General features: G+C 46.0%; 2 protein-coding genes across 2 annotated transcripts; one reads left to right on the top strand and one right to left on the bottom strand.

Annotated features, from left to right (window-relative positions):
- The first annotated feature begins 3,939 nt into the window (after positions 1 to 3,939).
- Positions 3,940 to 6,783, top strand: LOC103633243 (WAT1-related protein At5g64700). The gene is made up of 6 exons (XM_008654940.4): positions 3,940 to 4,328; positions 4,549 to 4,614; positions 4,726 to 4,842; positions 4,976 to 5,387; positions 5,472 to 5,623; positions 5,943 to 6,783. The coding sequence occupies exons 1-6, from the start codon at positions 4,150 to 4,152 to the stop codon at positions 6,169 to 6,171; spliced, it is 1,155 nt and encodes a 384-aa protein (XP_008653162.1). The 5' UTR covers positions 3,940 to 4,149; the 3' UTR covers positions 6,172 to 6,783.
- An 11,266-nt stretch (positions 6,784 to 18,049) lies between these two features.
- On the bottom strand, positions 18,050 to 19,294 carry LOC100276181 (uncharacterized). Its single transcript, NM_001174409.2, has 3 exons — positions 18,769 to 19,294; positions 18,613 to 18,678; positions 18,050 to 18,392 (listed from the first exon to the last, which is right to left on the bottom strand). Exons 1-3 carry the CDS (start codon positions 19,186 to 19,188, stop codon positions 18,204 to 18,206), a joined length of 675 nt encoding a protein of 224 aa, NP_001167880.1. The 5' UTR covers positions 19,189 to 19,294; the 3' UTR covers positions 18,050 to 18,203.
- Positions 19,295 to 22,313: the final 3,019 nt, after the last annotated feature.

Raw genomic sequence — 22,313 nt, 5'->3', positions numbered from 1 at the left:
TGATTATTTTTGAGAATTTCAATTTCGCCATATTCACCCCCCCTCTAGGCGACTTTCACTAACACTAAAGGTCAAACAATGGATCGTACTACCTCTATGAGGGTCGAGGACAGAGCTTGACGATGGCCGACGAAGGCTACCCCGAACGCCATGGAGCCTGGTAGTAGGTCGACGCTAACTACCACAAACGCCATGGATCTTGGGTTGTGGCCGACGTGTTGGGTCTTTGTGGTGCCCTTGAGAGCTCACATTTACGTGTGGTGGGCCCCAACGGGGGGCCCTCACGGCCGGCAAGCCACCTCCAGTGAGGTTAGGTTCACGAAGTCGTAGCCCATGTTGGCCTCCTTCCTGAAATCCATTGGTAGGTAGAGGAAGTCATAGTGCGAAGTTCCCTTACCTAGCCAAATGCAAAGGAAGGAGGGCCAACTCCGCCCGGGAGACGGAATGCATCCGCCCCACGCCCAGCGAATGTCAAAGCTGGAACTTCATCGGTAGGCTAGGAGAATCATATTCCAGATTCCCCTTACTTGGCGCGTCAAATGTCGGTCATGGGAGCAGGGCCGATGACCTAGTATTTGGCACGCCAAATGTTCTATAAAAACTGGAGCGGTATAGAACATAATTTATTCCGACCATTTTTCACCCCTATCGATAGTAGAGGGCAAAGGAAATTTACTTACCTCTAAGGAATGCATATTTTTTTAGGGTTGTTGACTTATGGTATTTGTACCAACCACTAGCTATATACTCCATCCATTCGTTTTTATTTGTCGTCTGTTAGTACAAAGTTGAACTATGTGGCGACAAATAAATAAAAATGGATGTGGTATAAGGTATTTATATTTTCTTGAGGGTTGATGACGTAAAGGTATTTCTATCAACCGATAAGGATATGCATAAGAAAGAAAATAACCTTATGCTAAGCCAGTCACACGATTTTCATGCGCATGCGCTTACCAGATCATTCACAACCTAAAGTCTCGCATGAGCCTCTCCTACCACTTCATCACAAAGTCACTTGTGAGTAAGGATTTGTTTGTTTTATCTATTATTTGGCTTCTGTTGGCTAAAAGTTAGAAGCTGAAGCAAATAGCTCACTATTGAGTTGAATTCAAAAAGCTAGAAAGGTAGCTTATGAAAAAGGAACTAAAAACTAAAAGGCAAATTTGGTCCGTTTGGTTGGAGAACCACTAGAGTGAAATAGGTCCATTTCCAATTTGGAGGGTGGAGTGGCTTCATTCTAAATTTTAAGATCAGAGTGGAATCATTTCATTTTCTATTTGGACCCACCACAAAGAGAGGGAGAAGTGGAGCAGTGAGATTCCACAGTTTTTAGCGAACTAGTCCAATCTGATGGGAATATTTCTTATTTAGATCCACTTTGTTCGCTCGACAATCAAACGAAGAATGGAGCGGCTCCATCCCACTTCACTCGCCAACCAAACAAAGAGCACCATTTTTGGCTTTTGGTGTGCTCACAAACAAAAAAAATTAATACACAACCTAATAGTAAAGACAATAGCCAGAAGTCCAAAAATCGAAGCTCAAACAAGTAAATCCAAATTGGATGATATATTCCTTTTGCATTCGCTATATTGAATCTAGTAATGAATATTTAAGACTAATCAATTTCACATGCAAAAAGTTTTATATCTCATCAAATACTGTAACTTTGAATTAGATCATATTCTTTGTCTATCATTTGGAGAATTCCGACATTTTGATTTTAAAAATATGAGAACTCAAAACATAATTTTTGACTCTAAATGACTTTAAATCTATAAAGTTGGAGAGCTCAAAGAGTTATGCAACTTTGATATAAATATAACATGTTGCATGCTAGCAATTCAAAAACTAACTATATATCTCTGGTTAAGTGCCAATACAACTCAAAATTATACCCTCTGTGTGTCCCATGTAAAAAACACATTTCATTTAAAAATATGTCAAGGAAGCATTTGTCTATAAAATGCAATGCCTAAGATGGGACATGTAAAAGGAGATGCATATTTGTTTTGCCCCTTGCCCCGTGTGTGCCACTGTAGTTGTAACGCAAAAGCCTACAATAGGTGATGCATACACACGATGCATTTTACATGCCCGACCGAGGAGAGCCAAAAAAATGCATATCCTACATACCCTCTCTTCTCTATGCATCATGCACGACCGCACACGGCACACCGAAGCCATGGACGCGTTGTTCATAAGCATTTAATACACTGTCTTTTTTCCTAATGTGTGCCCATATATATCTCTCCGTTAGATGCGCTTTCATTTTGCATTGCCACGCAGCACTGTAGCATGGCACATTCGAGCTATTTGCCTCATATTTTCTCTCCCCGTTAGGGCCAGTCTAACCAACAAAACAACATTGTGTCGATTGTATTGGTGGTTAAGAGAAATGACTAGAAAAATTAACATTTTTTTCTTGACATGCACAAGCACAACAATTTACTCAAGGATTTAGGAATGTCTTGGTGGTTTCCAATTATACCTATACATTTTCTTGGAAGTATGGAATAATAGCTAAGAAAAATGTTGATTTACTTTGGTGATTTAGAGCATCTCCAAGATACTTTTTACTTTTGACTCTATATTTTACTCTGTATTTGTCTCTTCATAAAAATTAAACTATATATATATAACATCTCATTCCAACATATTCTCGAACATGTAATTTAGCTTGGCTAGCGAAAGTTGCTAGCCAAATTTGGCTAGTAAGAGAGTCAATTTAGAGAGCCGGATAATTTGGCAATTTAAATGGCTAGTCTGTTGGAGAGCTATTTCGTTATTAAATAGCTAAAATTTAGCTTGACAAACTATTTAGCTAGTCTCTTGGAGATGCTCTTATAATAACTCGTTAAAATATAAAACTGCTTTGGCGGTTCTCAATAGCATGCAAGTAAATATGTCATTATCTTGGGGGTTTGATGAGTTAGGACTCAAGAATTATACATGTATATTTCCTTGGAGGCATCTTACAATTGCCAAGGTAATGAAATATCCTTTGATCCTTCAATTTCGCCTCCGAGAAAATTATTATCTGTCAAAGAGATATTCCATCTTTTTTTAAGGAAGAGAACATATCTAATGCACATGAAAGATTGGTGCACATGGTGCACATATTAAATCATCACCACTCATTTTAGATCTAACGTCTCTAGTTATTTGGTATATTTTGCTGAGAACACCTCCAATGTGGTGGTGTGTAGTGGTGGAAGGTGTTATTTGTAAATTGAATGATCAACTAGAGACGTTAGATCTAAAATGAGTGGTGATGATTTAATATGTGCACCATGTGCATCAATCTTCCATGTGCACAAGATATGTCCCCTTTAAGGAAAGGTAGCTGTTACCTTTGATATTCTCTTTCCTTGGATGGGGTTCATTCTTTTTTTTCATTACTTGTAGGCGCTAGAAAAATGTCTTCTTAATGAAGACTTCTGGTTGATATAAAAAACATCAGTCATCGCAAAACCTTAATCAATTTGACGGCAGAGCACGTGATTACCTTTCTTATAAAAAGTAAACCATGCCAGGAGTTCAGGGAAGCTTCTCCCATGAACACCTTTTCCATAAACAAACCCATGCATGCCACAAATTAGGAGGCTTTTTATCCAACAAACTTGTGTTCTACTTATTCTAGTGGCAGCTGGGTTATTATTCGTCTGTGGCCAGCCGCACTACTGAATGTTTTGTAGTATAAGCATCATGACCACTTGGGCAATTAAGATCCATCCTTCTTTTTTTGATTAAGAAAGAAAAGAACTAATGCTGTCCATCGTCTCGAAAGCAGATATATATCTTGTAATGCTAAATTTTGCAGCAGCAAACAACAGAGCAAAAAAAAAACTTGGTATCTTTTAAGGGAGAAAAAGAAATGCCTCTATAAATCTCGATCACTGTGCTGCTTGATATTTCTGTTGTCCGGAACGCATGCATGAACATGCAGAGAACTTTCAGCCCCCGCTCTTCCATGTCACTTTATACTCTCTTTATGCAGTCCTGGCAATTCACACAAACGAACCTGGCTGGCTCGTCGCCGTCCTCGCGTATATATAGCGGCGCTAAGTGAGCTCTGGGGCAGGCACAGCGGCAGTGTTGATGCGCCACCGATCCTTGTCCTGTACTGTGTAGTGGGTAGCCTCCATGGGTAGCGGCAACGGCAAGGTGTACGCCACGGTGGTGCTCATCAGGCTCATCTACGCGGGGATGCACATCCTCACCAAGGCGGCCTTCAACGAAGGCACGAGCACCACCGTCTTCGTCTTCTACCGGCACGCCGTCGCGGCCGTCTTCCTGCTGCCTTTCGCCTTCCTTGAGATCAGGTAGGTACCCGTTTATCTTCGGCCATGCTCATGCATGCAAGGACGACGAAGCTAGCGAGCAAGTCATAGGAGCCAGCTCCACTATATAATCGATTAATTAATCTACTGGCAAACAGTAAATCTGTATACGCATGTGTGCGTTGCTCTCTGTCAAGTCGCCGCGAATGGTAAGAGTAAGATAGTAGCAGCTCAGCTCATCTGGTGTTCTCTGCTGTTGCAGGAAGCGACCGGCGCCACCTCTGAACTTGAGGCTCTGCATGAAGATCTTTGCTCACGGCTTCTACGGGTATGTATGTTGGCGAATTTTCAGCACGCGCTAGCTAGTTTTGGCCGAGGCAGATTATTGTCTCTGTTCTTGTCGCTGGAAACACTGAGCGGTTCGCGTTCGTTGGATCAGGATGGCTGGAACGATCAACCTGTACTGCATTGGCCTGAAATATGCTTCGGCCACCTCTTCGTCGGCTATCTTCAACATCGTGCCGGTGGTCGCCTTCCTCTTGGCCGTCATGTTCAGGTCACTCACTGATCCAGCTTAATGATCGATTAGTCGCATTACTCGTGTCTTGTGGTAGCTAGCCGTTTCAGTAGTAGCAGCAGCTAGCCAGCTACTGACTGACGCTCGTCGTTCGTTTGTCTGCGATGGACAGGATGGAGACCCTGAAGCTCAGGAGCGTCCATGGCATAGCCAAAGCCTGCGGGATACTCCTCTGCGTCGCCGGCGTCATCGTGCTGGCGCTGTACCAGGGCCCCCAGCTCAAGTCGCCGAACCACCAGCAGCTGCTGAAGCAGCACGCGGGCGCGGCCGCCGCGCAGGTCCACCATTCCAGCAGGGAGTGGGCTCTGGGGATCTTCCTGATGACAACGTCGGTCGTGATATGGTCTCTCTGGACGGTGAAGCAGGGGCCCCTGCTGCTGGAGTACCCTTCCAAGCTCCTGAACACGACGCTGCAGTGCGCGTTCGCGAGCGTCCAGTCGCTGGCCATCGCCCTTGTCCTCGAGAGGGACTTGTCGCGGTGGAAGCTCGCCGGCCCCGTCAGCCTCGCATCCGTGCTCTTCACGGTATAACCGAACGCGTCTTGATCCGTTGGCCAGGCCAGCCTTGTTGATTGTACGCTGAGTGCTGGTGCCGCTCTTCGTTTCCAGGGCGTCGTCGTGGCGGCGATCTCGTACTACCTGCAGATCTGGGTGATCGAGAAGAGAGGTCCCGTGTTCCTGTCCATGTCGATGCCGCTGAGCCTCGTCTTCACCATGGCCATCGCCTCCTTCCTGCTGGGCGAAGACGTCAGCCTAGGAAGGTACGCAGTGCAGCAGTGCTAATAAGCCTCGCGTCCACATCGTCCATCGCATTCGCATTGATTGAATTACCAGCCACACACACTCACGTCGCCGTCACCGTCGCCGTCACCGGCGGTCGAAACCATCCGCTTTTGACTTGCGCAAGTGCCGCCGTGTCGACGTCTCGGCGACACACGGAGCCTATGGATCGACGGTGCGTGGTCACGGAGCACATGCGGAACGAGAGTTGACGAGTCGTTTCGCTAACTGTCTGCCTACAGACGCCTTCTAAGTTCTATCTCTGCAACGCGACTCATCGTGTCATCTGTATGGGCGCAGCATTATCGGCAGCGTCCTCCTCGTCGCCGGCCTCTACAATGTGCTGTGGGGCAAGAGCAGGGAGGAGAAGCAACAAGCGGCGGCGGCGGTGGGTGAGACGACGACGACGACGACGACGACGACGGATGGCGGCCGCGACAACGGAGACGCGGAGAAGAACGCCGCGGCCGTGCAGCCGGCGGACGGGGAGGACGACGACGACGACGACGACGCGGCGGCCAAAGTCTGACATGCGGATCATGCATGCAAAGCGATCTGCCGGCTCCGTGCGTCTTTGATTCACGCAAGAAGGCGTGGCTGGCGGGGCGGGCCACCGGTGTTTGTGCGATCACTGCATGCAGAAAGGGTGCGTGCTGGGCTGCTGGCAGGCACTCATCATGTGTATATCTGATCTGAAAGCAGGTTCTTGGGGGGTGTTTCAGCACCCTGTATGCGCCACCCTTTGTGTCATCGCATCACCAAGTTCAGTTCATTCTGGGAGATGATTGGGCCTTCCATTTCGTAAAGACTTTTCTTTTTTCTCGCAATCAAGGGACCTGCTTAGTTTTCTTTAGAGGAAGAATCTAGTTTATTAGTACGACCAGGCCAAATCGTGAAACGGGTGTGGAAGCTCCGACGCAAAGATCGAGCCGACTAGACAGCACAGCAGGGTCCAGCAGCCCGAAGCAAAACGGAAGCAAGGAAAACGAAAGCAGAGAACAGGCAGGGCTATATATCAGGCTATGGCCTATGGGTGAACCTCCTCCCCCAGACGACCCCCACACCGCACACACCTTTTTTTTTGTTTTTTTTTTAAATGTGGCCTGTGAAGATTGCGGAATATAACAACAAGATAAGTAGATCTTTATTCTGTCCCGATAGAAATGACAACTACTACCTTTGTCTGTTATAATTTATACGACGTTTTGAAGTGAGTAGGAGAGCAAGGTTGTTGGACAATGTGGTTGTTATCTTTTTTTTTAATCTCAATACGGACAATACATGTGATCGACGACGATTAAAATAATAATAATACATATTTAGTTATTTAAATTTTATTTTTTTTTATAAAATTTTAAATCTGTGATTTATTTAATAATGGTCATGTCATCCATGATCCATGCATATCAATAAAAAGAATATGACGTAATCGATGACTTAAATTGAAAACTAGTCAACTGAACTATAATTTTAAAATTTGCGTGACAAATCACTCCGTATCCCGTATCCGTATGGATCCCAAATTTTTTTTATAAGATGAGCCTCCTCCCGCGCGCGGTCCTGAAGGCGTCGGTGGGCGTGCACCGTGCACGTGGTGGTGACAGGTGAGGAACCCGGGTAACTTGCCGTACCGGAACGGCCCGTCGCTGAGCGCGGTGACTTTTACCAGTTACCACGGCGCGCCTGGCGCCGTCGGGGAGACGCCGGTGCCGGCGGGCGAGGTCGGCGGGAAAGTCCACAGCGCAGATCGAGCCGGCCACGGCGGTGAACGGGGGTGGGTGAAGGTGGCCCAGAACCCGCACTTTGCGTCGGACGCCGTGGCGGCCGGGCTGCCGTTTGTGGCCGTCGCTAGCCTGGGCTAGTTTCGATCCACGCGAGCACGACCTTCCTTGGTCCAGGCGACCAGGCCTAAGTTACGCGCGGAAGGTCGGCAAGCTGTGTAACAGTGTCGTTGGTTTTTATCAAGCACAGTGTTTTCTATATTTTCTCTTTTACTCCCTCCGTCCCGTCCCATTGATTAGGGCAATATAAATCTTTGACACTTAAGGCATAATTTTGGCATCCATATCTTTCAAAATATATCATCAATAAATACAAAAACACCATCATCTTAAAGCACTTTTGTATATGAATTCAAATATACAACATGCATTGATGCATACACTAAAAATATTTTTTTGATTAAATTATTAGTTAAATATTTAAAAGGCTGACTTTTCTAAAATCATGCATACCTTAATCAATGAGACAGTCGTTTATTAAATATAACAACTATGTAAATGGTCATATATTAAATATTTAGCATTGTTTACATTTATATTTGTTGGAAGAGTATTATCTTAGTTTTTTATTTAAATTTTAAATAAAAATTTGCTATAATAATTTCTTTTAGTTTTTATTAAAAATAGATTAACATGTATTTCTAAACTTTTCTAAGGACAATTTAGAATTACAATAATTTTTGTTGCTCTAGTATTATGCATGTTCAATTTAAATCATCGTTGAACTATTCATGTATAGCGATTTGAGTTTATTTATCTCCAAAGCATTATCATGTAAGTTTCAACAGAAAATCGATATGCATGCTGTACGAACGCGTTAAGCGAGACAGATGAAATAAGAGATGCACGATGTTATTGTCCGAGAGATGCGTCCCAGCTGAGCTCGTCATGGCCGCCGTCCCCTGCGCTCCGATCGAGCTCGTCGCGCCTGTGTCCTCGCGCGCCCGGCAGTGTTCGCCGTTGCCGTCGTCTCGCGCGGCAGAGGTATAGAGAAAGAGCACCTGCAGTGCAGGGCTTCCTCCTCGACTAGCATCGCGCGTGCCGCAACATTGCAACAGGGCATCCTCGCCCTTCCTCCTCGACGTCGTCGGCTTCTGCCCCGGACACGGGCATGCCGATAAGATGACTCAACGTCGGCCTCGACGTCACCACCAACAAGGTGGCCCTTGCAGTTTCCTGCACCACACCTCCTCGACGCCGTACGCAGCGACGCCGCGAGCTCTCGCTCTCGGCGTTCCGACCCCTCACTACTGCCGCCACGGTCGTCTGATCGTCGCCCATTGTCGCGTCCGGTCCTCGTTGGCGGGTCCAAATCCGGAAATCCCTGATCCACGCCCCCTTCGCTGATCGCGTTGAGTTCGGCGGCGGCGGCGGCGGCGGCAACGGCAACACTTCTCCTTGATGCTGGGCCACTACCTCATGTGGGTCGTTGACGTGGTCCTCGACTCCTCGTGGAGGAGATGGTGGGTGTGGGTGGCGGCATTGTAGAGGAGCTGCGGAAGTACTTCACCATGACCACCGTATGTAGGCTGTAGCGGAGCGCGCCGTCCACTGTCCACATCCCTTATTTTTGGAAAAAAAATAATAAATGCCGTGCATCCGGCCTGCAAGCTCTGCAGCCCCTCACAAAACTTAAGGATGGCTGCTGGCTCCACTCCCTTGGGCTCCCTCGCGCTCGGCTCTGTTTTGACGCGTGAGCGAGCAAGCACAGCTCCGTGCCTCCGCATCCGCTCCGCTGGTGGTATCGCTGAAAATATTCATTGGTGCAAAGACACAGACATATTCGATCATTTTTCTTCGATGGCTAAAAGAGGGACTACAAGTAATGGCAACGGCAACCCATTACCCATCCTCTTATTAGTGGGCTTAGCTGGAAAGCACACACAACGCAGTCCATCAGAATTCGAGCCCGTGTAGCCCACGGAACCCAACTCTTCGGACTCACGAGTCACGGCGCGGATGTGGGCCGGTGGGCTGAGCATGAAGGAGAGATGGAGATGGCTGCTTTGGTACGTCAGACTAGTGGGAGGCCTCGTAAAGAAGGCAGGCATGTATCGTGGATCTGCTACAAGGGCAAGGTTTAATTCTAAATTAATCAAGTATCTCATCTAAACGATCCTTGCTAGCAGTCATGTGCCTTGATCGGCCATGGCTGGGGCCCCCTCCACTCTCCGCTGTGATGTCCATCGGTTTGTTCCATATATTATATTTAATTATTCTTCGATTCTATACAAACCCTATACATTTGTTTATTTGCAGACTATTCTACGCACCAAATCGATCATAGTTTAATTTCGCAGCAATCATGCGTTTACGCCTTTTTCTAATTGTATTATTCCAGTTAGAGTGCATTAAACATAACAGCTATCACATCATTCGCTCGGCCGTGAACTGGGTGGGGATGGTGCATGCAGCATATGCATACGTTGTACCCATATCTCTCTTCTATATACAAGAACGGAGAACCACCACCCTTTTACATGCAATTTTTATTCTAGCTAGTTGGGTGTGCAGTTCACGTCGGCAGTATCGTCCTGCTGCAGGATCGTTTTTCTCTCAGATAATGTCGAAATGATATTCAAGTGCGTTCTTCCATCAATCATCATGCATCCCAGTACTATACCTACCGGCTGCAACGAAACAATCGGAAAACAATAAACGAGCGCGAGGTGATATATAAAAATCTGTTTCGGCTTGCAAACTAAAGTCTCTACGATTTGGGGAACGAACTAAATTACGCCTGCAACCTAGCTGCACATAGATGATGTTCACATGCCAAAGCATCAAAAAAGGTGGCAAAAGGTTGTGCATGCACTCCAAGTTTCTGCTTTTCCAAACATTATATTGGAACCTGAAGAAGAATTGAAGCACGAGAGGCGCCGCGCCAAAAACAACTTTATTTCTTGCCCGATGGACCCAACCGACATGGTTTGCTAGCTCTTAACAGTGCATATAACTATATCTTGCTTTACATGATCACGATGATTCTCGCCCCTGCTGGTAGGTTGTCCGGCGAACACGATCCAACATTGCAATCCAACAGGGCCAACTGTACTGAGTTCCTGTCCGAGTAAGAGAGAGGGGAGAGGAAACCAAAAGGGAAAAGGATATACAGTAGGGGGGGGGGGGGGGATATATAGGGAAGCATGTGAGCTACACATAGATGTTCTTGTTCTTGTCTTGTGACTGATCACTGACGAGATGAGTATGCCGTTTGCTGTTTTCTGTATATAAACTACTCTTTTCCCCGCTTCCATCGATATGTTTTTTTTTAAAAAAATGACAAGATACTTCTTGCAACTAGTTTAATCTTCTGCAATTTGTGTGTTTTTTTTAAATATTGACATGTATCTAGAAATTGCCCTCCACATAGAATCGAAGCAGTGTACGTTTTTCGCACCCTGCAGGACTGGGTTACTGGTTCGGTATTACTATGATATTGGGGAAACTTTGACTTTGCAAGCCAATCAAGCAATCTTTTGGATCAATTATTTCTTGAAATTTTTAAAAAATGCAACTTGTCGCAATTCTTAATCAGAGGGGGGGGGATGAAGAATATATCTATGTGTGTACACGGTACAAGAACATAGAGCTTTCAGCTACTTGAATAATGACGCCAGGGAGGACAACATCAAAAGACGTGGATTATTTGATACGATACAGTACTCCAAATGTTCTAACAACCTTAATGCTGTGCACATGGAAGTGAATCTCCGCCTTTTCAGCTTGTGTTCGTTGCTTTTCTACAACTTCTCTCCCTCCACTTGCCGCCACAAACGACTATATATATACACGTTGATGTGTGCAGTGTACTTACTCTTATTGAAGATTCAGACCACCGGCTTTAGTTAATTAGTCATCGAGAATTTTAAAAAGAAACGGTGCTAGCTACTTTGGATTTTGTCGATTGGTTAATTAATTGAATGGTTTACGGTTTAATTATTGTGTGCTGCCTTTTGGTTAGAAGCTTCGTAACATGTAACCCACCACTGGCCATTGTTCATGCCTTTTGGTTAGAAGCTTCGTAACATTTAATTAATGCATGATTTTTCCGCGTCCAGTTAACATCAACTTCGAATACAAATCACATGTGATGTATACAAAATTTAGTAGGCGCGCGGCGTAGGATAGATGTTCTTTTCACTCCAGAGACACCGCTTAATTGGCGTGTTAGTCATGTGTTCCGACAGTAATGGAACAAGGAGATTGTTCAGAAACGTGATAAGCTAGCCATGGATCTAGCTAATAAGGCGAAACGCTACACACAGGTAGCAGAGAGCCTGCTGTCACAGCCCTTGGCCGACGACGACGATCGCCGCGACGTGAGCACCAGGAAGCGCCGCCCAGAGAACAGACGCACGGATGTCTCAGGTAGTGTGTTTCTTCTCTATTATTTTCTTAACCCTTTTCCAAGCATCAGACAACAGTATATCACTTCTTACATGGGCCGGCCCATAAATGCCACACACGCACTCACCCAAAGACAGCCCACAATGGCGCATACCAGTCCCTGTTCACCCTTCGACGCCTTCGCTTCAAACTCCAGCTTCTGGCTCCACTCCCGCGTCCTCTGTATTCTGCGTCATGACACCCGCTGGCGTGACATCTGCCCCCCCCTGGAACGCTTGCTTGGCCCCAAGCAAGAGCATCTGGATAGCGCTGGCGCAGAACATAGTAATCTTCCCAGGTTGTGGCGTCCGCTGGAACATGACTCCACCTGATCAGCACCTGTGGCACAGCCCGATTCCCTTTTTTGACCAATCTGCGATTCAGTATCTCCAAAGGCTGGACATTGTGTCCACTCAAATCAGAGGAAGGAGGAAGAGTATCAAAGACAGGAGTGTAGTCTGGAATATACGGTTTCAGTTGTGACACATGAAACACCGGGTGCACTTGAGCAGCAGCCGGCAGCTCCAAACGATAAGCCACTGCACCCACCCGTTCCAATATCTTGTAAGGGCCGAAGAACTTGAAAGCAAGTTTAGGACACGACCGACTGACCACAGTGTGCTGGGTATACGGTTGGAGTTTGAGCAGAACCATGTCACCGACGTTGAACTGGCGTTCGGTCCGGAGCCGGTCTGCCTTCAGCTTAATACGGTTCTGGGCTGCGGCAAGCTGCTCCCGCAACATCGAAGTGAACTGAGCCCTGTCCTCTAACAGCTGTGCCACATCAACAATAGCATCAGATGGTATATGAGGTGCTGCTGCAAATGGAGGGTCATAACCGTACAACACTTTGAAAGGAGAACAAGCCAGTGAAGTGTGGTATGTAGTGTTGTACCAAAATTCTGCCAGAGGCAACCAATTCTTCCATTTAGAAGGTTGAGCATGGACTGCACACCGCAGGTACATCTCCAGACATTGGTTAACCCGCTCACTCTGGCCGTCAGTCTGTGGGTGATAGGTTGTGCTCAGGTTCAGCTTAGTGCCCAACAGCTTGAATAATTGGCTCCAAAATATGCTCGTAAAGATTTTATCCCTGTCGCTGACAATAGATCTCGGAAGACCATGCAAGCGGACCACCTGATCCAACACAACCTGAGCCACCTGTGCTGCAGTGAAGGGATGTTTCAGAGCAATAAAATGGGCGTACTTTGAGAAACGGTCGACCACAACCAAGATTGTATCATAGCCACTGGACTTGGGCAGTTTTTCGATGAAATCCATTGCAATATCCTGCCAGGCGCCTTGAGGAATCGGAAGTGGTTGCAATAAACCAGCCGGGTGAACTCTTTCTCCTTTGGCCTTTTGACAAATTTGACACTGTTTGACAAAATCCTCCACATCGGTCTTCATGCCCTTCCACACAAACAATTTCTTCAATCGATGATAAGTGGCGTGCACCCCCGAGTGACCACCTGTGGCACTGTCATGCAATGCTGCCACCAACTTCGTCCGGAGAGCTGAATTGTGGCCAACCCAAATTAAAGTGCCCTTCCTGATGACTCCCTGAGAAAGAGAGTAACCATACTCATCCGGGCTGTGGACACACAACCGAGTCAACAGCGACTGCGCATCAGAATTAGTCACATAAGAATTGGTAACTTCTTGAATCCAGCGAGGTTGAACTTCACTGACTGCTGTCAACGCCATCACACAGCCCACCCGAGAAAGAGCATCAGCGACTTTGTTCTCCTTGCCCGGCTTGTAGATTACTTTAAACTGCATCCCCATAAGCTTTGCCATGGCTTTACGTTGCAACTCAGAATGCAGCTCCTGACTGCCCAAGAAACTGAGAGCCTTGTGATCCGTCCGGATTTCAAACTCGCTCCGTTGGAGATAATGACGCCAACGATCCACAGCCATAATCAGGGCGATGAACTCCTTCTCATAGATTGAAAGCTTCTGATTGGAAACTCCCAACGCCTTGCTCAAGAAAGCGATAGGTCTGCCCTGCTGCATCAACACCGCTCCTACCCCGTCATCACAGGCGTCAGTTTCAACAGCAAAGGGTATATTAAAATCAGGTAATGCCAAGACCGGCGTGGAAACCATGGCCTGCTTCAGACGCTGAAAAGCAACCTCAGCTTCTGGTGTCCACTTGAAGGCCCCTTTCTGCAGCAACTTCGTTAGTGGTCGAGCAATTATCCCGTACGCTTGCACAAATCGCCTGTAATACCCGGTCAACCCAAGAAAACCGCGCAAATCAGTGACAGTCATTGGTGTCGGCCACTTGAGCATAGCTTCGGTTTTCTGAGGATCAGTAGCCACACCCTCACCAGATATAACATGGCCCAAATAAATCGGCTCCTTTTTTCCAAAGACACATTTCCTCTCTTTGAGATAGAACTTGTGGTCCCTTAAAGCAGCAAAGACCAACCGCAGGTGCTCCAAATGAGAGTGCCAAGTGGGACTATAAATCAATATATCATCAATAAAGACCATAACAAATTTTCGGAGAAAAGGAGCTAGCACCAAGTTCATCGCACACTGGAATGTAGCTGGAGCGTTAGTAAGTTCGAAGGGCATGACTCGAAACTGGTAGTGGCCCTGGTGAGTTTTAAATGCAGTCTTAAACTCCTCGGAGGCGCCCATACGCACCTGATGATACCCTGACGTCATGTCCAGACTGGAAAAAAATTTAGTGCCGGCAAGCTCATCCAAAATCTCCTCAACCACCGGCATCGGAAACCGATTCTTGATGGTCATATCGTTGAGCTTACGGTAATCCACACAGAACCGCCAAGTACCATCCTTCTTTTGCACTAAAAGGACCGGAGAAGCAAATGGACTCACACTGGGGGTGATCAAACCAGATTTCAACAACGCAGCCACTTGCTTCTCAATCTCCGTCTTATGATGAGGAGAATATTTGTAGGGTCGAGCATTGACCGGAATGGACCCAGGGAGCAAAGGAATATGATGGTCAAACGGTCGAGATGGCGGCAGTTCAGTTGGTGTAACAAAAATGTCACTGAATTCCCCCAACAACACCTGCAATTCTGGATGGACCCCATTGCTGTTCTCCTCAATCACCTCCTCCAACAATGCAAACACCCAGATATCATTCCCTCGCAGCCATTTCGCCACCTGTATAGTAGAAACTTCCTTCACAACCTGCTGCTGATCAGTATTGCCCACCAACTGAACTTCCACTCCATTGTCCACAAAGCTAATAACCTTATCATCCCAATCACAATGCATAGGACTATGGCGACGCAACCAATCATAGCCCAAAATAGCATCATATGCTCCCAACCCCAACACCCTCATATCACATTGATATGTATGCCCATTGGCCCACCATTCCAATGATCGCACCATCGTGTCACTATGCAAAATTTCCCCATTTGCCACTCTCACTTTAGCTGAAGCACACGGATGCACTTGCAGCCCCATTCGATCGACCAACTGCTTGTTAATGAAACTAGTGGAGCTTCCCGAATCAACCAGCACCAACATCACTTGATTGTGCAATAAGGCTCTCACAGCCATACATTCATCATTTGTAGTACCACTAAGAGCATTAAGGGACAACATAAAATTCTCCTCTTCCCCTTTTTCCTCCTGCTCAATTTGTGTCAACGTGTGCTCAGATAGTGTCATCCCCAAATCCTCGGTAGTGAGGGCATGTAACTGCATTTGGATTTTTTTGGGACAGCGAGCTTGATGGCCAGGTTCAAACTTGTCGCCACAAGTATAGCACAAACCATTCTGCCTCCTATACTCCTTCACCAATCTCTCTTTAGACAACTCGGGTAAGGAAGCAGTCGCTCGAGTGTCGGACCTGGACACAGCACCCCCCAATCGACCCGGATTGACCATCTTGAATGGTTTCTGTTGCTGTTTGTCCAAAATACCTTGTTGGATCCTGGCTAACAATGTTGCTCGTTCCACTGATGCTGGCAAATGAGACTTAACCGGTCCTTGTAGCTCTTGCTTCAGCCCTTTAATGAAATGGGCCACATACAAAGTCTCATCTAAATCATGATTATGGACAGAAGTTGCATACCGCGCCTCATCAAACACCTTTTTGTACTCCTCCACAGATCCAATCTGCCTAATCTCCAGTAAGGACTGCATAGCCTGTGAATACTCCTCCGACCCAAACTTCAGCATCACTGCTTCACAAAATTCCTCCCATGAACATGGCCCATACTGAATTTTAAAAATCTGAAACCACCTCTTAGCATTCCCCTCCATGTTCAACGATGCGGACATCACCCAAACTGACTCAGGCACTCGATACAAAGTGAAATAATCCACACACTGATCAATCCAGATACGAGGTTCCGCCCCTTCAAATTTAGGAAATGGCATACGTGGTATTGGAAGATGCCCTCCTTCAAAATCCTCAACCCGCCGCCCTCCAGTCTCTCTCGGACGACCCAAAGGCACCCCCGCATACCTGCGCTGTGGACCTGGAGGAGCAAGAGGCGGAGATGGTGGAGGCCCGCCGCGATGCCGCTCACTGCGCACAGACTGCGCTGACTCCATTTCCCGCGCCATCTGCTCGAGACGGAGGTCCGCGAGCGCCTTCTCCGCTTGATCCAACTGCTGCGCGAAGCGAACCCGTTCTTCCATCGCCTGCCGAGCCACATCGGCCGCCAACCCCGCTTGCGCCAGCAACTGTTGTTGAACGTCATCCATGCTCAGCACCTTCTCCGTGAGCCGATCGAGTTGCGCCATCACCCGATCCCAACGATCGGCATCATCTCGCTCCTTGGTCGACATCACCTCCAGGAGAATCTTGGTCTGCGCCGACGGCTTCGGTGTGGGCGCCGTAGCGGCAACCGGAGTGGGAACGCGAGGAAGGGGATCCACGCCGAGGACGCCTGAATCTGATACCAGTTGTCACAGCCCTTGGCCGACGACGACGATCGCCGCGACGTGAGCACCAGGAAGCGCCGCCCAGAGAACAGACGCACGGATGTCTCAGGTAGTGTGTTTCTTCTCTATTATTTTCTTAACCCTTTTCCAAGCATCAGACAACAGTATATCACTTCTTACATGGGCCGGCCCATAAATGCCACACACGCACTCACCCAAAGACAGCCCACAATGGCGCATACCAGTCCCTGTTCACCCTTCGACGCCTTCGCTTCAAACTCCAGCTTCTGGCTCCACTCCCGCGTCCTCTGTATTCTGCGTCATGACACCCGCTGGCGTGACACCTGCCTTCAGGCCGATCAGTGTGAGGCCCCGTAGCCTTTTCATTTGATCTGTTAACAAGTCCCTCAACTTTCAATCCTTTGCAACAGTCTGTTCTTAGCTACTTTGTGCCCCTGAAAGCTACTCTCTAACCACCGCTTTCTGTTCGTCAGCACGCCATTGCATTGCACGCGTGTACGTACGTGCTGTTGTCAAAAGGGAGAACCGGAGAATACCACTAATTAGTGCTGTGCTGAGATCGTGGAACTCTTGAACCCTTTCAGCGCGGAACTTCCATGGAAGGAGCAGCACGCATGATGTCTAACATCTAAATGCAGAGAGAGATATAGATGTAGGCGCAGTTGCCTGGTAATAAGTTTTGGTACAGGAGGCTACTCATGTTGTCATGCATATGGTTGGTAGACATGAATATGATGCGCACAGGTGACCAAGGGGAGGAGTAGGGTACATAGACCATTTGATCATGCATGCATTCATGCTGATGAGCTAGTGCACCGGTCGGTATGAAAACACTTCGATTCCATATCAAACTAAAGTGACAGCTTGGGCGTGGAGGTATTCTTCTTCCAAAAGAAATAGAATTGAATTTAGCTAGCGCATACAGTAAAATAATGGCGCGCTCGGATGCTTTGCAGTTCCCATGCACACGGAAAGAGTTCATCTTGGAAGTTGTATACATGTTAGTCATTTGCCTATTTTAGTCCTACCGTTTGGTAATTTAAGGACTAAACGAGACTAAAATGGATACACTAATCTTTAGTTTCTCAAACCAAACGGGTCCTAAGTGATAATAATATCTATCCTTTTTTTTGAGAAAAATGGTATATTCATTAGGCCAATGGCTTCTTCGGTCTGGTGATATACACGGTGCATTGGTGCTTTTACTCCATCTCTTTTTGAAGCAAACAGGTGAGAAAGAAGTCCCTACTCAATATATATTGTGTATTGGTAAAGCAAAAAAATGGAAATGAAACCACCAGCAGGAACACACGTGTACGAGTAACAATTTCATAGTAGTATTCACATATATTAATTAAGGAAAAACATATATATATCCACAGTATCACATTCTTCTGGTATTCGTTCATACCACACATGCATGCGCGCATAGAGTGTAAGTTGCGAAACACTACATATGCTGTTCATTCGCACATTGCTTTTTTCCTCAGTTTGGCCCATGGTAGTGCAGCAGCACGGAAAAGGGGAACAAACAAATCCCCTTGTCCTTCAGCTCCGCACATGGAGCTATGCTCGTGTGGTACTGATCACCAAGCCTCGCTCCTTCCGTGGTCGTTGCATCTGTACAGACGTCCATCCCCTCCCCGCCGTGATCATCGCCAATTCCAACGACTCCCTTCATGCAAGCAAATTAAAAGAGAATCTTTTATGTATAATAACAAAAAGAAACCAAGAAATAAATTGATGGATGCTCTACAAGCAACAAATAGTGCGTAGTAATGACCAAACAAGTACTCCTGTTTATTGTATACAGCTGATCAACTGATCAGCATGGGCTAGCTATATCTTTATTTCTTCTATAAAAAAAGAGATGGATTAATTAATTTCCAGCATACCTTGGTGAGGTCCCTGATGTTGCACCTCCTTTTAGCACTCAATTCCAGCTGTGACACAACACTGACCTTGAAGAAGGAACCCCCCAAAAAGAGCCAAATTAGCATCACAAGCAGCCTAGCTAACAGCAGAAAGAGAAACGAGATGTAACAACTAACCTTTGGGCTATTCACCGGAGAGCTTGCGGTATCCTCCAGGGAACCGTCATGATCCAGGGCTTTGCCGAAAGGCTTTTTCTTGAGCTTCTTCAGCTCCTTGTACCTGCCAGCTGGTATCAGTGCGGTGGCGCCTGCAGTCGTAGGGGCATGAGAGGCGGCATCGGAGACCATGGACTCCTCTTCTTCCTCCTCCTCCTCCTCATCGCGGTTGCTTCCATCGCCACCGTATTTGCTGCCGCCTTCGTCTTCGGTAGCGCAGTATGAGTATGAGCTAGCATCTGCCTGTCTCTTCCTCTCCTCCTCGGATAACATGAAATCCACGAAGTAATCCGTCCAAGAACTCTCTCCTGACTGAGCCTGCCCTTCGCTACTGCTGCTGAGGACGCTCCTGAAAGATGGGCTACTCACTAAATCCTCCATGGTTGTTGAGCTCGATCTCGATCGCAGGGTGAAGCAAGAAAGCGAAACTGCTGGAGGGTGACTTTGGTGTTCAGGCGATGTTTATGAACGAACGAATGCCTTTTGCAAAGGGGTAAACACAGCCTGGCTATATATATACAGAAGAGGGGGGCCGGGGAGAGAGAGAGAGAGAGAGAGAGAGAGAGAGAAGAGAGAGAGAGAGAGAGAGAGAAGAGAGAGAGGCGCTAGGTGCATGACATCGAGAGGAGTGGAAATTAAAGCGACAGGTAGTTGGGGTGTTGAAATCAACCGTTAGATGCGCCGTTTCTGTTACATGGAAAATGAAGATGTTTTTTTTTTCGTTTGGAACCTGGAACCACGATCTAACCAATTATATATACATGGCGATGCAAGAATATATATAGCTTGTGCATCAATTTCAGACCGCATCGATCCCCCCCTAGCTAGTCTAGCATTTGACATTACATTGGTCACTCTTTCCGTCGTCGCAACCCAGACCAAAACAATTCGCGTTTGTTGCGTATCAATCATCAGATGAATTAAATTAAAACTAGCTTTATAAAGCTACTAGAACCAAAATTGAAGGGGGAAAAATACTGTTTTCAGAAAGCCACCAAGGTGCAAATTGAGATCAACTTACATCTTGGACGTGCTTGAAATGGGGCAGTGCAAGCGTGCAAATTTTTTTTATAAAAAAACATATTTTGGTAATTTGATTTTTTTTAATGATGCATATCCATAGCAGCCATATATGTACATCATTGTAAAATTTGAGATCCCAACACAATTTAGAAAAAAAATATGCAAAAAATAAAATTAGGGTGTCAAAATATCTAGGCCCTTAATTAGAATTTGGTGATGACAACACAATATTATTATGACTAACGTGTGTTAGAGGCAACTCAAGTTAGGTCATAATAAGTATTGATTAGGCTTGTACAATTTTTGTTTCCTCATTAGTGGAAATCAATTCTCGATTTGTTTTTAAAGGACGTGCAAAAAAGTTAAGGAAGCACTAGTTCTAAGTATAATGGAGTTGTTGAACATACAAATTATCCATATGATATTTATTTTTTGTCCGTACTATAAAAAGAGAATGGATGGATAGCTTGATCTAGGTAAGTCTAATGATGAGTGATGACATACTTATGAAATCTAGTGCTAGCTAAGTCTATGAGAACTCTGAGATCAACCACACTCGAGAAGCATTTGAAACAAGATATGTGCCAGATATGTTCGATGTGCTACACATGTTTGATGTGCACCAGATATGTGCCACTTGACTGGGGCTAGTCATTTTAACATGTAGAAAATTGAGTAGTCTTAAAATTACATGATGCTTAGATTAAGATATATGTGGGGTGTGAAGAAGGTATAAAATCTACGTCAGGTCACATATACTCAATCAACGGAGGAGCTATATCGTGGAAAAGCTCAAAACAAGCTATCACTACATTGTCGAAGGTTTATTGTATGTTATGAGGCAACGAGGAAGACTATGTGTCTTAAAAAATTTGTAACAGGTTTAAAAGTGATAGACAACCTATCAAAGCCATTGAAGCTATATTGCGACAATGAACCATCAGTATGTTACTTATGTAAAGTCAAGTGTTGCTGTCAAATGCATTGACACTAAATATTTTGTTGTGAAGGAGAAAGTCTAAAATCAAGAAATTGAACTTGAGCATATAAACACAAAGCATATACGCAGGCGATACGGGTTTAATTGAGCGCGCGCCTATAATTTTGTATTAAAAGGCGGTGGATTTTAATACGATGCAATGGATCGTTTGATTACACGGTTTCACCGACATGATTGATGGCATAGGATCGATAGGTTCCTATCGTACAATGTATCAGCTGCAATATCCCCCAGGCTGCCTATATTTTGCAATTATGCCATTGATTGATGCCCATAATCCGTTGGTAGATCATGATCACGCTGCAAGGCTTGCACCACTTGCTGCGCGCTGCGTTGAAACGAAGGCATGAGACGACGACCCCGGTCAGGGCTTGTTCGGTTATTTTCAATCCATATGGATTGGAGGGGATTGATACGGATTGGGAGGGATTTTGACTTAATAGGGATTGAAACCCTCTCAATCCCCCTCAATCCATATGGATTGGGTAGAACCGAACAAGCCCTCATGGGGCAGTTGCTGCTTGCTGGTTAGTTGGCGGCCGTCTAGCGTTACAAATACTGACGGGCGGATGCATGCGCACACGCAGAGAGGCAGCACTGCTGCTAGCTCATTAGTGCGCCGCACGTATGCGTACCAGCAGTCTCTGCCTGCAGAATAAGGATATGTATTCTTGAGACGGCTGAGAACATGCAATCATTGAGACAACAGGCTCATATCTTACTCGATCCTATTCTCGCATATCAGAGACAGAGAAGGGAATTAGTCACCAGCTAGTCAGGCTCGTATCTTAAACAAGGGTTGATTAAATCCAGTCGAACTGCTGCACGATTAACAAGTGATTTGGCGCTAACACCTGTTCTCACTTCTCTTAAAGTATATCATATACTACTGTAACTTGCAGTATATAGTAGCAGTAGTAGTATATCCAGTATAAACAACAACAGAACTTAGATTAGTAGTAAATGAATGTATGGACTATGGAGCAGTGCTTGCTCAATCGGTAGAACGACGACGGAGGTGCTGTCAACTCCTCAGCCCTCTGGCTTTGAAATCTGGGTGCCCACTGTTTCTTTCTTAATAAGTTGAAAGCATATTTCAAAGCTTCTTTTTTTTTTGAAACAATGGAAATGGTTCGTATATATATGGAAGCATCTGTCTTTATATATTGCTGTCATATTCTGTTATATATATACACGTAATTATTCGCATTAGGATATGGCTAGCTAGTGTGGAATACTGCCAGTTGACACCGTGATGGTACGCCCAGAACGAACCACAAATCAAGGATTATAGCGGAGGTAGCGCAGATGCCCATGAGAAAGATTGCTTGGACAGTACTCAGGCAGCAGACTACACAACTTTTGGATGTATATATAAAGCCATGCATACGACAACGTGCAGGCCACAACATAGATGGGGAAGTTTGTATATACCAATGCAAGTGTAATGCATGCCTGCAACTTGCCTGATATAATACTCGTC

Source organism: Zea mays, chromosome 7, assembly GCF_902167145.1.
Source record: "Zea mays cultivar B73 chromosome 7, Zm-B73-REFERENCE-NAM-5.0, whole genome shotgun sequence".
NCBI lineage: Eukaryota > Viridiplantae > Streptophyta > Magnoliopsida > Poales > Poaceae > Zea > Zea mays.
This window is presented reverse-complemented; position numbering and strand designations above follow the sequence as displayed.